The 17100-nt window shown below is 45.6% G+C and overlaps 1 protein-coding gene across 1 annotated transcript in view; it reads left to right on the forward strand.

Annotated features, from left to right (window-relative positions):
* The window catches only part of sptbn4b (spectrin, beta, non-erythrocytic 4b), a gene marked incomplete at both ends in the record, with an annotated part of 46852 nt that overhangs the window by 3760 nt on the left and 25992 nt on the right, over positions 1 to 17100 (forward strand). The window contains 14 exons of the mRNA XM_083679892.1: positions 2254 to 2345; positions 2781 to 2861; positions 2950 to 3065; positions 3223 to 3335; positions 3630 to 3817; positions 4796 to 4913; positions 5204 to 5362; positions 5835 to 6137; positions 6578 to 6728; positions 7297 to 8167; positions 8574 to 8711; positions 10360 to 11116; positions 13323 to 13525; positions 14675 to 14765. Of these exons, the coding sequence (XP_083536018.1) occupies positions 2254 to 2345; positions 2781 to 2861; positions 2950 to 3065; positions 3223 to 3335; positions 3630 to 3817; positions 4796 to 4913; positions 5204 to 5362; positions 5835 to 6137; positions 6578 to 6728; positions 7297 to 8167; positions 8574 to 8711; positions 10360 to 11116; positions 13323 to 13525; positions 14675 to 14765 (3381 nt within the window). The remainder of the gene's footprint in view (positions 1 to 2253; positions 2346 to 2780; positions 2862 to 2949; positions 3066 to 3222; positions 3336 to 3629; positions 3818 to 4795; positions 4914 to 5203; positions 5363 to 5834; positions 6138 to 6577; positions 6729 to 7296; positions 8168 to 8573; positions 8712 to 10359; positions 11117 to 13322; positions 13526 to 14674; positions 14766 to 17100) is intronic.

A 17100-nucleotide genomic window follows, 5' to 3' on the forward strand; every position in this document is an offset into this window, starting at 1 on the left:
CCTGTCACTGATGCTGCAACCCTTCGTTATTGTCTCTTCTCTCTTTCCTAACACTCCTCTCCTAGTCTGCTCCACTCCGTCCTTACGTCTCTCTCTCTCTCTCTCTCTCTCTCTCTCTCTCTCTCTCTCTCTCTCTCTCCCCCTCTCTGCCACCCCTCCCCTTCCCCTTGGACTGTTTGAGTTGACTTTGCCCAGTCAGCAGCTAGGGCCCTAGCCACTGCAGCAGCAGACACAGCGAGGAGGGAAAAGGGGGGAAGAAAATAGAGGGGGAGAGAAAGAAAGAGAGGTAAAGGCAGAGGTAACATATGTCTCTCTAGGAGCATAAACACTTGGGACCTCCATTATGTTCAGAATCTGAGGTATCCGTGGTCATTGTTTCTCTCAGTGCCAGTGTTTCTGCTACCTAGTTGTGACCCATAGAAATATAATTATATTTCTATGTTTTGATCTGCATCCTTTAATGTATGTCTACTGTGTGACACTGCCAACTATCTATTTTCTAACCTGGAATGAACTGTATGTTCTTTCTCTCTGACATACAGTATGTATATTAATGTGATGTGTTATTATTATTATTATTATTATTATTATTATTATTATTTCAATTAGAAACTCAATATTGGCAAGTAGCTATCTTTGTCATGTTGGGCCATGGCTAAACCATCTCAGCAACAGCTTTGAACAATAACATTTGTAGAATATCCTGTTTTGGTTAATAATAACACTTATTATTATTTATTGGATTCAATGCTCATTTTGGGATTTGATTATGTATTAACTATGCGACCCTTCAGTTTGTATACTTAGTTGCATGCTATCCTTCGACAATTATAACTAACCATGTGTATTTAGTTAGGGTTAGGGTTAGAGTTAGCTAACCATAACTTAAAATAATGAAGGCCTTGCTTGGTGGTTGACCTGCTGCAACAGGTAGTGAGTTGCATGGTAACATGGCATATCCCCCTCAACCTCAACGGGACTTCCTGGATAAATAAAGGTTTAATATTAAATATTTAAGCATAAATACCCATGCATTTTTAATGTAATTCAAGTGTACTTTTAGTATACATAATATATGCCAATGACACATTATTAACACGCTTCTATTGTTTTACTAAATTGATTAGATTACATTCTATGTGTGTTGAAAGTCCAACTGAAATAATCTATTATAAGTATACTTAAGTATGAAATAAATTGGGTCATTTTAACACACTTAAGTATACTTATTACTCTTTAAATAGTACTTTGACAATACTTTAATATGCTTTAATATATTTGGTTGGTTCCAAAATAAGGTATGGTTCCAAAATAACACACTTAAGTGCACATTTAATACATGCATACTTTAGTATGCTTCAAATACTAAAAATAAAAAATAAAAATATACTTAAGTATACTTTCCGCTTGGGAAGCCCTGGAATAAATCCTACTTTCAATGGAGATTATGCTTTTTAGCCTAGAATTAGGCTTAATCTAAAGAGCTCAGGCCAGAAGCTTCAAAGTAGGCCTTGTCACTATTCCTCAGAACTTTGCCAAAGCCTCTCTTTGCGTTCCAGCATGAATGTATGTTAGAGTGGATACAGTTTGATGTGTTAATAACGGTAGAGTTGCAAATTTGAGGGTGTCAAGTCAACCCTCCCATTAAATTGTATCATGTCAGAATGACAAGATTGGGGCAATGGCTGTCACTGGTGATGATGGCCCACAGTGAGGTTGTCATGATTCTGTACGGTTTCAGAGCATGACGGGCACATGTCTGGCGTGTGAGGTGTGATGGGACATGTAGTTTAGTGGTGTGGCTGCTAGAATGTTTGTCTATACTCGTAGATTCAAAGTGCTACATGTTTCTTCTGCCGCCCTGTTTGGGTTATGACACTAAACTGGGTTTGGTGTTCAGCGTGCTGTGCACTCATCAGCAACATGAAGGACTGTTGGAATGTATTCTTCTCGGCTCGATAGCTGTCTGGTAATCTCACAGAATCCGGAAGCACCAAGAAGAAGGCTAAAATAATGAAATAGAAAAAAATAATATATTGTGTTTTAATGACGAATGAGTCTTTTTATTCAACTTGATTGTCCTCTGATAGAGGCTGAATATCGTCTCCGGTACATATGAATTTTGGCCTTTGCTGGAGTAGACTTTTGGTCTTGTCTGGACTAGACCTTTTCTTCCAACCTTACTGAGCTCAGGCCAGTTTGAAGGTGTCTATCCTGATCATAATGTGTCTGCTCTGCTCCTGTCTCCCATAGATCCAGGTGATTAAGATTGAGACGGAGGACAACAGAGAAACACGATCAGCCAAGGATGCCCTGCTACTCTGGTGCCAGATGAAAACTGCAGGGTGAGTAATAATAATTCTAATAATAGCAATACATTTTATTTGTAAAGCGCTTTTCATAGAACGTCTCAAAGTCTTCCAGAACTGGGTCAAACACATGCAGTATTTAAAAACAGTATGGCAGTATACTTGTTTTGAGGTGAGTTCCTTAGTTTGCACTTTTAGTACTATTCCATTGGTTACCTTGTACATGGCAAATGGAATCAAGTACATCATGAAAGTATTCAACATAATAATAAAAACTGTTTTTGTTTATTGGTTTAATTGGATTAACATCCTTAATCTGTAGAAAACCTTTAAGTATACGTTGTGTGTCTTTTTGGCCTAGTGACTAAGATGTGTATGATGAACTGATTGAGACCTATGGATCAAAAGGTTGTGAATATATAACATAGAGTATTGCCTTATTGTTCCCTGTTCTGCTGACCTCTCTCTTAGGTACCCTGAGGTCAACATCCAGAATTTCACCACCTGCTGGAGAGATGGCCTTGCCTTCAATGCTCTCATTCACCGACACAGGTAGGTCACCAGTTCTATATGCTGGCCTACTATGTCAATACATTCTAACCCTCTGGAAACTCAATTGTGTCCCCTTTGCACACTGCAGGCCTGATTTAATAGAGTTCCACAAGCTAACCCGGTCCAATGCTACACACAACCTCCAGCAAGCCTTCACCATCGCTGAGCAGAACCTGGGCCTCACAAAACTCCTCGACCCTGAAGGTAAGACTGTGTGTTTGATGCCATTCCTCATTCCATTCTATGCATTACAGCCCGTTCTCCGATTTCTACCTCCACTAGATTCCACTGATGCACTGGTATGATCATGTGACGCATGTGTTAGGGTAAATAAATAATCTCCTGTGTGACTTCTGTGCAGACGTGAACACGGAGAACCCAGACGAGAAGTCCATCATAACCTATGTGGTGTCCTACTACCACTACTTCTCCAAGATGAAAGCCCTCATAGTGGAGGGCAAGAGAGTCGGCAAGGTACGCGAAAGATACAATAAATGCCATTTGATCAGTTCCTGATTTGGAACTGAATTGGTCCTCTGTGGCTCAATTGGTAGAGCATGGCGCTAACAGCTGTGGGTTCGACTCCCGCTGGGACCATATATACAGAAAAATGTATGCACTCACTGCAATGTAAGTCGCTTTGGATAAACGCGTCAGCTAAATGGCATATATTATTATTGACATGAATTGATGGGAACTGACCCCAACCCTGTCTAACATTGCAATGTGTTATGTCGTTCGTGTGTCTATGTGTGTGTGCAATGGCAGGTCTTGGACAATGCCATCGAGGCTGAGAAGATCATTGAGCGATATGAGGCTCTGGCCTCTGAGCTCCTGGATTGGATAGAGAAGACCATCAGCATCATCAGCAACCAGAAGTTCGCCAACTCCTTAACAGGCGTTCAGCAACAGCTTCAAGCCTTCACCACTTACTGCACCATCGAGAAGCCCATCAAGTAAGGAAGGGAGCATCTTAAATGAAAATTCAACACGAACAGGCCTTGGTTTTAACCCATGAAAGCAAAATAACCAATGAACTCGACAAAGACCAGGTGCCATGATGCACCTCTCAGGGACTGTCAGGAGGATGAGGCACAATGAGCTCATTGTTTTTGTAGTGAAATCCTGTTAGTTTAGTTTAGTTTAATCTCTATATAGATGTTTACCATTGATGCCCATGGTTAGATATGTCGGTTTGTCTCAGTTTGACTTTTGATGTAACTACCACAGTGTTCAGACATCACATTAATGAAAACCCACAGTTGAACTAGAACGCTCCTCGACCCCTCCATCCACCAGCACCAAGCTGTCATGTCTGTCGTCATTAGTCTCCCAGTTAGACATGCCGTTTGACTTGTGCCCTTTGTGACCAAAAGGACTGGCTCTAACCGTAGTAGACACCCACGCACCCACCCTCTCCGTGTGTGGCTTGAGGTGGGTCTCTAGGCCATTGACTCTCTCTGAGGCCCTGCATGGCCTACTGGTGGCCCTGGACAGCTGCGCTCCATGGGCAACGGTGGCAATCCCTAAGCCCTTAAGACTTGCGGTCCTCCGTGGCTCAGACAAGTTTCTACATTCTTCTATCAGATTATTCCATGCATTTGCCACTCTCTATCTGAGGCTTGTTGTGTGCTACGGCTTCTATATGTCTGTCGTTATGTTGTCAGTGGTTTTACTTTTCAAGTGTGTGTGTCTGTCTGTCTGTCTGTCTGTTTGTATAGCCCATCGCTACTTAGTATTTCAAGTGATTTGGGTATATCTTGTTATATAAATATATATATTGTCACATATATGAACTTATGTCTCATATATATATATATATATATATATATATATATATATATATATATATATATATATATATATATATATAAACTTAGATTGTAAACATATGTCTCAGAATAGGTGTGTAATGCTGTCTTTGCCTCTGCTAGATTCCAGGAGAAGGGTAACCTAGAGGTGCTCCTCTTCACCATCCAAAGTAAGCTCAGAGCTAACAACCAGAAGCCATTTGTGCCTGCGGAGGGGAAACTCATCTCTGACATCAATAAGGTAAAGCATACTCACTCAATACCATCCAGATATGAAGACGGGTCTAAGCAAAGAATCGAGCTATCTGTAATTCCTCAAAGATAAGTGTGGTAGATAACCAGTATCTAATAGCCACCAAATGATATGAACCTCCACCACTTTTCTTTTTTGTTATCATGTTATCAAGTTATCGTGTTCTCTCGTGTTATCATGGTGTATTGTAATGAAAAGATTATAAAAGCCTTACAATACAGTGAAAAACAGTAACATATACATGGTGTGTATTTTCCCTTGGTTGTCTCTTTGGCTAGGCGTGGACGAGGCTGGAGAAGGCGGAGCATGAGAGGGGCGTGGCCCTGCGGCAGGAGCTGATTCGTCAGGAGAAGCTGGAGCTGCTGGCCCAGCGGTTTGATCATAAGACCACCATGAGACAGGCGTGGCTCAACGAGAACCAGCGTCTTGTCTCACAGGTATGGAACCCAGCATCTGACTGCATGGGTACTCATTATACTAACTTCATTATTTATACCAGTGCATCATGCAGAAATATATACTGAAATGTATGCACTCACTGCAATGTCAGTCGCTTTGGATAAAAGCGTCAGCTAAATGGCATATATTATACAGTATGATCATGTTAAGAGTATGTTAAAAGGTGTGTGATCTTCCTCTGAAATACATTTTTCATGATGATGATGATGCTGATGATGATGATGAGGTTGATACTTATCACGCAAGAACTAGGTCGTAATTGCTTTGAGTTGCTTGCTAGCGTATTAATTCCACTGAAAAAAATATCAAGAATCCAGGATTTATAGATTCAACTAGCATTATTCATTACACTTATGGCATAATCCTCTCCTCTCCTCTCCTCTCCTCTCCTCTCCTCTCCTCTCCTCTCCTCTCCTCTCCTCTTCTCTCCTCTCCTCCCCTCTCCACCAGGACAACTTTGGCTATGACCTACCTGCCGTGGAGGCGGCCATGAAGAAGCACGAGGCCATCGAGGCGGACATCTCGTCATACGAGGAGCGCATCAGCGTGGTGGTGGAGCTGGCGGGCGAGATGGAGACGGAGGGGTACTACGACATCCGCCGCATCTCGGCGCGCAAGGAGAACATCCTGGGCCAGTGGAGCCTGCTGAAGGAGTTGGTGGTGGGGAGGAAAGCCCGGCTGGAGAAGAACCTGGCCCTGCAGAAGACCTTCCAGGAGATGGTCTACATGATAGACTGGATGGAGGACATGCAGGTGAGGGAAAAGACCCCAGATCAATGTCCCAAGAATGATCACTCAACTATGCTGGTTGTTTTTTTTTCATCGTGTTTTCATAGTATTTTAAGTCTTGTAAAACTGTACGACAACTTGAACAGTGGAGGCTGGTGGTGGGAGAAATGTGAGGCAGGCTCATTGAACGAGGAACAGTATGAAAAACATGTGTTCGATTCCTGATTCTGTTCCATCCATTACAATAGGCCCGTCCTGAGATGTCTGCCTCCACCAGCCTTTATTGCAGTTGAGATGCCTGTCTGCCCTCCAATCACAGATAGTGCCCACAAAACACTATACATCTCAGTTGTATCGACAGTTGTTTACAGCGAGACGAATGATGTGGATGTACTGTGCATAGACAATTCCCAAGGTCCACTGCTTAAGCAATCTCAGGAATGTGTCTCTTTTACCTTACCTAGGTCCAGCTTCTGTCCAAAGACTTCGGCAAGCACTTGCTTGAGGTGGACGACCTTCTCCAGAAGCTCTGTCTCCAGGAGGCAGACATCACAGTGCAGGCAGAGAGGGTGCAGACGCTGAACACAGCTGCTCTCAAGTTCACCACCATCGAAGGTAAGACATTATCGCCATGTCATCAGCAGATATAGAATATTATAGTTTAGTTATGGTGCTGTTGGTTTAGGAATAACAAGACACACATTTGGAAAGTAAATTGCTTTTCTTTTCCTGAGATTGTGCTGATACTGTTTATATTGAGTGATGAAAATCACCTCGGAACTTCCAGAGGGACCCACAAGAGGGCAAGCATGACTTTTCACAGCTTCCTGCAGTTTTTAAACTATCTGTGTTGTATATGTTTTTAATATGAGGGTTTTTGACCTTTAGAACTCACTGAGTATCTATATTGAACATCTCTGACACACAGGCAACTGCATTTGTTGAATCCAAACCGACCCCCACCCTAAGATAAAGCTTCTTCTCTTCTATAAATAATCTGAAAGGACCAGACAGGTATATCCAACATAGCCAACCCTTCACTTAGTCCATCAGAGGGCAAGAAGAGCTATTACTGTGTACTGCTTAAACCCACCCAATCCTTTCAGATACATGAGGTGTCTAGGGTTAGGGGTCGATTTGCCAATTCAGCTATTGAGTGTTCTTCCCTCTCCTCCACACTCAGGCTACCAGCCGTGCGACCCCCAGGTGATCTGCAACCGGGTCAACCACGTCTCCACCTGCCTGGAGGAGCTGAAGCAGCTGGCTACCAAGCGACGCTCGGAGCTGGAGGAGTCGCAGCATCTGTGGGCCTTCTTCCAGGAGGTGGAGGAGTCGGAAGCCTGGATCCGGGAGAAGAGCTCCATCCTGGCCTCGCAGACCTGCGGCAAGGACCTGAGCAGCGTCCTGCGCCTGCTCCAGAAACACAAGACCCTGGCTGGGGAGCTGCTGGCCCGCCGCTCCCTCCTCCAGCAGACCATGAAGAAAGGCAAGCAGATCTTGACGGAGAAGAGCTTCGGTACGGGGGGCATCCAGGAGCGGATCATGGAGGTCAAAGGTGAGTGGAAGCGGCTGGAGGACCAGGCGGCACAGCGGCTGGGTCACCTGCAGGAGGCGCTCAACTTCTTCCAGTTCAGCACGGAGACGGACGATCTGCTCGCCTGGCTCCAGGACGCCTACCGCCTGGTGTCCAGCGAGGACTTCGGCCATGACGAGTACTCCACCCAGAGCCTCCTCAAGAAGCATCGGGGCGTTCGCGAGGCGGTGGACAAGCACCGGCTGCACGTGGTGGCACTCCACAAGCACATGGTGGCGCTGCCGCCGCCGTTCTGCGAGCTGGACGAGGTGCAGACGCGCATGGGCGAGGCAGAGCAGCTATACGCTGAGGTGGCGGACGTCGCCGTGCTGAGGCAGCAGTGGCTGCATGACGCGCTGGCCGTCTACCGCATGTTCAGCGAGGTCAACGCCTGCGAGGTGTGGATTGATGAGAAGGAGCAGTGGCTCAACCAGATGGAGGTGGCGGAGAGGCTGGAGGATGTGGAGGTGGTGGCCCACAGGTAGAGCTCCTGTCTCCAATGGAAGCATATGAATATAAATGAGAATTTTGTCATATTGTTGGGTTATTTATATATATATATATATATATATATAGTGCCAGAATTAGCTAGACAGCACATTTTCATCCATAGTCTTTATATATTTCTACTTTTTCAGATAGATAAATGTCAGAAATAAAGGTGCCTGCAAGGTGCAGTCACATACCTCAGTGATAAACTGACATTGTGTACTTAGTAGCAATGGGCCACACATGCACACACACGCACACACACACGCACACACACAGACACACACAAACACACAGTCACACACACACACTAAGTTAGCATTATAGCTATTCTATGATGGATTCTATGGCATTTAGAACTAATTCTTCCTCCTTTTCTTTCATCATGGTCGATGTAGGTTTGAGAGCCTGGACCAGGAGATGAATAGCCTGATGGGAAGGATCTTGGACGTCAACCAGATAGTCCAGCAGCTCTTGGACAGTGGTCACCCCAGCTCCACAGAGGTCCGTGGCTGCCAGGACCACCTCAATAGCAGGTAAACCACTTTCCCCTGACCAACCCAGGTAAATCACTGTCTTCTAACCAACTCAGGTAAACCGCTGTCTTCTAACCAACTCAGCTAAAACACTGTCCTCTAACCAACTCAGGTAAATCACTGTCTTACCAAAACACTGTCCTCTAACCAACTCAGGTAAATCACTGTCTTACCAAAACACTGTCCTCTAACCAACTCAGGTAAAACACTGTCTTCAAACCAACTCAGGTAAAACACTGTCTTCAAACCAACTCAGGTAAAACAATGTCTTCTAAACAACTTAGACTTCTCACAGAGACTAGGGTCCAGGAAACTGTCTCTATAGCAAGCCATTTCACAAGATACCTTCAGGTAAACTAATAGGAATCCGAATGACATGTTTTCAACGTGTCCCATTTACCCAATTCTCAGCTCATCTACTCTGATTCAAAGAAGGGGTTGGGCATGGGGGAGGGAGGGAGGGGTGATGTGAAGAATCTGGTACAATATCCTTATTTGGCCTAGTTAGAGATCAACAGAAGACATGTTGATCACATGTACCATCCCCTGCCGGTCTTCCTGAGAGGGGACTGATTGTTCCAGGGACACGGGGGCCAGTGACACTGACAGACACGGGCCCTGCCAGAGCTCGAGAAGACGGCCCTGGTGGTGGTGGCGAAGTGGTACAGTGGCCCAGTTCAGCCTGACCTTGGCATAGATCTAGCCCATCTCAGGGTGACCATCTGTGTCGACTGCCACACAGGGTGCAAGACCAACCTGCCCAAAATGTGTCGTCTTTTGGCTTATACTCTATCTCTATCCCTCTCAACCGACCAATTTTATTTTCATGACTAAATATTCATTCAGTATTCGTGAAAACGGAGCTGTTCACTCATGCTGTGTAGATCGACATCACCCTCTATTGTTTGTGTTTACATCATGTTTGGTTTGTAGATATGAGATCAGTTCAGTGTTGTTGTGTGTTGTTGTGTGTTGTTTTCCTAACGTTTGGTTGCTCTGGCTAGGGGGCGCTGGCATTATGTCATGTTGTATACGCATCGCTGAATGAGTATGAATCATAGGTCTGTTCTTTTCGATGGGGAACCATGCATTGGCCTGGAAGCAGGCTAGACACAGCCTGTGTCGAGGACAGCCAATCCACTTTGAGATGCAAATTGAAACCAAACTAAAACCAGCGTCTCTCATTCATGCATTTGATTAATGTTGCACCATAGTATCCTTGTCATTTGGCTTTATTTGTACATGAAAATGAATCTCAAGAGAAAGAACAGGTACAATTTTGCACATTAATTGTAACAATAGATAACCATGATAAATATACCACTTTATTCACTGATGAATTAATAGAACAGTTGGTTATGAGGGCTCCATATGTTTGCAGAGACATAGACTTAAGTGACAGGTACCCGTGCCAGAGGTGGTTTACTCACATGATAAGTAACCTTGCCTTCAACCTCAACACTTGCATTTGCTCCGAAGCTAATGCCTAGGCTTTAGCTTAGCAAGCTAAGGCGGTGCTGTGACACATAGGAGACCCGGGTTCAAACACCCATCAGTCACCTACCTCGGACAGCAAATCATAAGTTTCCATAGGATACACTCCCTATCAACCCTCTCACCTACTGTTCACCCTGTCTGCCCCCTACAGGTGGAACCGGATTGTGGAGATGGTGGAGCAGAAGAAGGACCACCTGGAGTCCGTCCTGCGCCTGCAGAACTACCTCCTGGAGTGTGCCGAGATCAAGTGTCAGATCCAGGACAAGCGCAAGGCCATCGACGCCACCCAGTACGTGGGCAGCGACCTGGGCGGGGTGCTGGCGCTGCAACGCCGTCTCTCCACCATGGAGGGCGCCCTGGCCGTGCTGGAGCCCAAGCTGCTGCACCTCCAGGAGGAGGCCGAGGAGCTGGCCACCTCCTACCCGGCCAAGGCCGTGGAGGTCCTGGTGCCCTTCGAGGGCCTCAGTGTGGAGTGGGAGGAGCTGAAGCGCACGCTGCAGGGCTGCGAGGACTCGCTGATGGTGGCCGGGCGGCTGCAGCAGTTCATCCAGGATCTGGACTCCTTCCTCACCTGGCTGGTGCAGACGCAGACGGCGGCGGCCTCGGACGAGTTGCCCAATGCGCTGGAGGAGGCGGAGAAACTGATCAACCGCCACGCGGCTCTGAAGGAGGAGATCGGCCGGTACGAGGAAGACTACGAGCGGCTGCAGGCCGTCAACGAGCTGCTGGAGGCGGAGGAGGCGCCCCTGCCTTACGCGGCGCTCCAGCAGTGGCTGCAGAAGCTGGACGTGGGCTGGAACAAGCTGCTTGAGATGTGGGAGAGCAGGAGGGAGGTGCTGGTGCAGGCGCACATCTTTCATCTGTTCCTGAGAGACGTCAAGCAGGCGGAGGCCTTCCTCAATAACCAGGTTAGAACCCCGTTTGGATGATTCTGGTAAATCAGTCTGTCAATCAATCAAATGTGTTTGTAGAGTCCTTTTTTACAAAACCGGTTTTGTCACAAAGTGCTAAACAAAATGAGCAATGTAAACGTAGAAACAATAAACAGTGGCCCGATCGGAGACCCCCAAAAAGCAAGCCAGGGGGAAGAAAACCTTGGGCACAGTGGCAAGGAAAAACTTGAAGAAACCTTGAGAGGAACCAGGCTCAGAGGATGGAGAATGAGTTACGCCTTCACACAAATACATGTGTAATAATACAAAGCTTAGTATAATAATAATAATAATAATAATAATAATAATAATAATAATAATACATTTTATTCGTAAAGCCCTTTTCATTTGATCATTCTCAAAGGGCATGGAACTGAGTGCATTTAAATAAACAATAAATAAACAGGAAAACAAAGAAGGCACTTGTGCTATTGGGTGCGGCCAGCTCTGTCTTGCTGCGCTGCTGAGGAAAATCCCTAGACAGGGCATTGTGGAAGAGATCAGTTTCTACTGTTCACAGACAGTAGATCTAGCTTAGATGGAGCATTTCATAGGTAGATCTTATCAGGAAATCCTTGCAAGGTGTGATATTGGATATGACAGCAGGACCAACTGTAGACTTGCAACATTGCAACAAATCTGGTAACAGTATATGGCACTCACACTATTGTGTAGGACGTAAAGCAATGGCAACTGAAACTTCATAACCTGCGTGTATGCGTGTGTGTGTGTGTGTGTGTGTGCGTGTGCGCGCGTGTGCGTGTGCGTGCGTGTGCGTGTGCGCGCGCGTGTGTGTGTATGTGTGCACGCGTGTGCGTGTGTGCATTTTGTTCATTCGTTTGTGCGTGTTCATTGCATGTACAACACAGCAGTTCCCTACAGTGCAGGGCTATTGCATGCAGGGCTGTGCTTCACTCCAGCTTAAATGTCAACTGGGCGGCATTCCCCCAGATTTCTGTTACCATGTGTCAGAGCATGTGTCTACTCTGGTTTGCTAACAGACCTTTCCCAGAGCCCCAGCTCTGCATTAGAGCCCGTAGGCACAGAACAAGAGGCCAAAGGACTTCCTCTCCAATAATTGTCAAAGAGGGCGCCATGGACACGTTTTTGCTCCTTCACTCATGTTTCTCTCCGTCGTTGACAAATTCGCTCGAGTCTTTTCCAACTATACAGTCGGAATATCCGACTCCTTAAACCAACATATACTTTATCATTGAAATACATTGAAGTGGAATAGTAATTCAATACCATAATTCACTGCAATGCCGTTACGTTACGTTTTTAGAGACACCGGAACGTGCTTTGCAACCTGCCAGTTATGGCTGACGTATGATGGTACTGTTATAATCCTCAAGGGTCTGTGTGTATATAATGAAAAGCTTTATAAATGTAATAAATTATTATTACTGTTATATCTCTCAGCACAGAAGAATCAGTATCTCGTCTGTGATGAGATAGATGATGATAAGAACGGCATATTTCTAAGAGAGAGGATTTTAAGATGATACTCATAAATGTATGAGGACATATATCAATGTGTTGCTAGAGCCATGGATCCCCCCCCACTCCCCCCCCCCGCTCCCTTTGCAATAGACTCTATTGTCTCGCATTGTCACTTTCCCATTTGAACCTGATCAGCTGTACGTGTTCTACACCTCCTATGCAAGTTGTTTTGTGTTATTACAAAAAAAACAACTTAATCTTTTAAACTTAAACTTAATCCATAATGATGTATTTACAAAGCAATTGTTTTTATGTAACAACTTGCAGTACACTCAGCTTATGGGGGTCTATTCTCATTTCCTTGCCTACCACCTTACGCACCTTAATTGATGGTTGATTTGTAGGCTAATCAGGTAATGTAGCATTGCTCATGTCATGGCCATTTGTTGAAGTGACATTGAAATAGCAAATGGCACTGCAACCCTTATCTGTGGTAGACGTTTCACTTAGTGGTCTCGGTCATTTAGCCTACCTTGATAGGATCAGTTGCTATTAAATAGCCTAAATCAGGGGAGGCTGGTGGAGGCAGAAATCGGGCTCATTGGAGGACGGGCTCATTGTAGTGCATGGAATGGAATTGCTCTGTCATACAATGTTGATACCAGAGCAACTACAGCATTACAACGCAGGCATAACACAAGAGTGTGATTTCTACTCTATTTCCCATCACCCCCTGCAGGAGTCAGCCTTGGCTCATGTGGAGCTCCCCACCACAGTGGAAACGGTGGAGGCGGCCATTAAGAAACACAAGGACTTCACCACCACCATGGAGCTCAACCTCCACCGCATCAAGGCTGTCATTGAGGCCGGCGAGAGCCTCATCAGCCAGAGCAACATCTACTCGGACCGCATTAAGGAGCGTGTGGACACCCTGGCTAACAGGTAGGGCCCACCAAGGGGTTGTTCCCAGCCTATGTCCTCCTATGTGTGTAGGCCCAAACACTCCCTAACAGGTACAGTCCACCCAAGCCATGTGTCTCCTATATGTGTAGGCCCAAACACTTCCTAACAGGTAGGACCCTCTCAAGGGTTCTTTACCAGCCTGTCTTCCTATTTGTATAGGCCCAAACACACTCTAACAGGTACAATAGGTCCCTCCGAATTGTGGTCTACCAGCCTAATGTCTTCCTAGGTGTGTAGGCCCAAACACTACCTTACAGGTACAGTAAGTCCCTCCCAGGCATTTATGTCACCCCCTATTAGGTGGTACACTCCACCAGCCATACTGTATGTCTCCTATGTTCATACTTGGTAACAGATCATTGTCTGACACCATCTGCACTGTCGGTTAAGGCTAAGAGTGTCGCGTAGGAATGATGCCACCTGTCTTAAGACAATGGGTAACAGATAGGTCTCACCCTGTTGTTCCCCAGCCTCCTGTGTCTCCTTCAGTACAGTACACACATACTCTTCCTAATAGGAAGCTGATATATGTTTATTGTATTCATTTATATATATATATATATATATTAAATATTATATACAGTATATGAATGCATGGATATGAAACATTGTAGATGTGTTTGTGTAATGAAGTGTGTTTGGTAGGAGGATTTGGAGAATAGCTCGGCAAACTATAATGGTACACAGAAGAGACAAAGCGAAATAAACTGAAAAGATCTGCCATTGTTGCGACTTGCCTTAAGGCGGGAGCATGAAATTCATCCTGATGGGTGAGATTATAGCGAGTCCCTTTCAGTCCTCCCTCCCAACAATAGAATGAATGGATGGCCACATGTTGGGGAGAAATTTAGATGAGGATGGTTAACCCCAACTGTCCTCACAATGGATTAATTCTTGATCAGTGTCAGGCACCAAAGTAATCCATAAATACTTTCAAGTACTTTGAGCGTTTGCTTAAGACTGCCTGGAGTGCCAGATGGGCAGGGTTTTGCGCTTTTGGGACTATTGCGTTGGTTCCATTGTGCCAGGCAAGCTCAATCAAGCACAGTGTATTTGAAATGACACTGATACCCAGGTTTGAGTCCTGTGTACCCCTGTGTGAATGGTTTGTTTTGGTTTCCTGCACAGAGGCAACCAGAACCGTGAGCTGGCTCAGCAGTGGCTGGAGAAGCTGAACACACAGTGGGAGCTACAGAGGCTTCTACAAGACTGCCATGAGGTAGGCTGTGCACTGAGTCAAAACCAGCAGTGTAATATCAATGTAATAACCAGCTGTGTAATAACTATGTAATAACCAGCTGTGTGAGATGCAGTAGTCATAACCAGCAGTGTAATATCAATGTAATAAGAAGCTGTGTTAGAGACAACGGGATGTGATGTCGTACAGACCAGACAGACATCCTGATGGATATTTCACTGGGATATTGAAACGTGAGATGGAATGGTACTATATGGAGGACTTGTGGTTTGTACTTTGTGTTTAAGGCCTCTCTCTCATTCCTGGGTGACAAAATGATGGCAGTCTCACAAGAAGACCATCGATTTTGTGCCTTTTTTGGCACAATATTTAAAGGATTTGAGCCAGATGGCTGCTGTGAAAGAGTTGTGAGTGACAGACTTGACTCATCGAGGTTTAGTTTTGGGTGGATGTTGTTATCAACACTTTCAGAGAGGCTGAGGTTGTTGTCAGTGGGTACTATCATGTTTATGAAGGAACATAAAGCAATAATATGTTATGTAAAACCTTGAGGATAAAAAGGAGCTAGGATTTCACACGCGTGAGAGAGAGAGAGAGAGAGACATGTTTGAGCTTTGCTAGGTGTCAAAAGGTCATGGGATATACACGTACGCGTGTTTTTGCTATCCAGGATCAGATCGAGCTGTCTGATTTCCCATATACTAATCAAAATCTGACAGAGACATCTGGTCCTGGATCGCAAAAAAAGAATCTGGATCATTGAATTACTGGGTCCAGGACATGTCATCCGTTTAAAGGACTTCGGGTCTCACACACTATCCGCCCTTCGCTGCCTACCTGCCAGAGCTTTATTTAGTTTGTGCAACTTTCTCTCTGCCTGCATTGAATAATTCACCATCAGCTCTCTTCATCATTAATTCAGGGGAAAGGGAGTGTTTATCTGTGTGAGGAGGGTTCCCTGTGTGTGGCCTACTGAAGTTAGAGTGACACTGCGACAATTTTAGTAAGAAACGTGCCCAGAACCGGTCTGCAAAGTGTGTTCCTCCGCTTTTGTGTTAATGCTACACGAACACCTTAGCGCTACTGGCATACATTTTGTCCAAGTCCTTTTCCTAAACGGCACAAATCCTCTTTCACGTTGCTGATTCCCTCATGGGTAAAATGACCCTGTTCAGCTTTGCCCCGATGTCCTAAATCAACCCATAGACTGTACCCTCATTAAGCAGTCCTGTCGATCTTAGAGGATTGAATAGGTGTCAGTAAGCAATATGGGCAAACAATCTATCTGGTCCATCAAAGACAAGAAGAGATGGAGCTATTCCCATATATGGAGTTATTACCACAGTGCTTACACCTATCCAATCCTCTCAGATCTACAAGTGTCAAGGGGTGAGGGGTTAGGGGTTAGGGGAGTTCATTTTGGGAGTCAGTGAGATGGAGAGGCATGTCCACAAACACCTGGTGACCCCCATACTGTACATGGAAGCATTGCTGTAACCTGGCTGTGGAGCGGAGCATCTTTGTTCCTAACGGGAGCGATAGGAGTGCCGTAGCTTTATTTCCCATATTGCTGCTGCTGCTGCCTCCCTTGCCCCCCCGATTCATTTAGATTCCCCTGCGGGGCTATCTGGCAGTCACCCCTGCTGACCCCCCCAGTCATTAGGGCATCATCTGGGGGGGTCATCTGGCGGAGAGGAGAGGACAGAGGCAGACACCAGGATTAGACTGAGGAGAGAAAAGTGTGTGTGTGTGTGTGTGTGTGTGTGTGGGTTAGGGGAGATATATATATATGCTACACGAACAGCTTATATATATATATATATATAGAGGGCCCTTTAAATAAAAGCAGAGCAGTAAATCCATCAAACCACAAATATATCATCCCCCTCGCAGTCTCTCTCTCTCTCCATCTCTCCCCTCCTCTCTCTGTCCCCTTATCTCACCTCCCCTGTTCAGTGCTGTAATTTCAAGTACAGTGTGTTCTCCCTGGTGACGCCTCTCAACGGTGGATCTCTCTCTCTCTCTTTCTCTGCTCTCTCTCTCTCTCTCTCTCGCACTCTCTCTCTCTCTCTGCTCTCTCTGTTCTCCCTGCTCCCCCTTCCCTCCCCTCTCCTCTCCTCCCTCCTCCTCTTCTCCCTCCTCTTCTCTCCCTAGCATGCTTGCTATCATCCTGGTTGGGCTCAGACACTGCAGCAGTAGCATGTGGCTGGTTTACAGGGAGGAATACAGCCATGTGGCACTGGGAGGCTATGACTGCAGCAGTGGGGAAGAGAGAGAGAGAGAGAGAGAGAGAGAGAGGCACAAGGAAAAAGGGAGGGGAGGAGAGGAGAGAAAGACAATACAGATGCAATCGCAT

This window comes from Argentina silus (genome assembly GCF_951799395.1).
Source record: "Argentina silus genome assembly, chromosome: 11".
Lineage (NCBI taxonomy): Eukaryota > Metazoa > Chordata > Actinopteri > Argentiniformes > Argentinidae > Argentina > Argentina silus.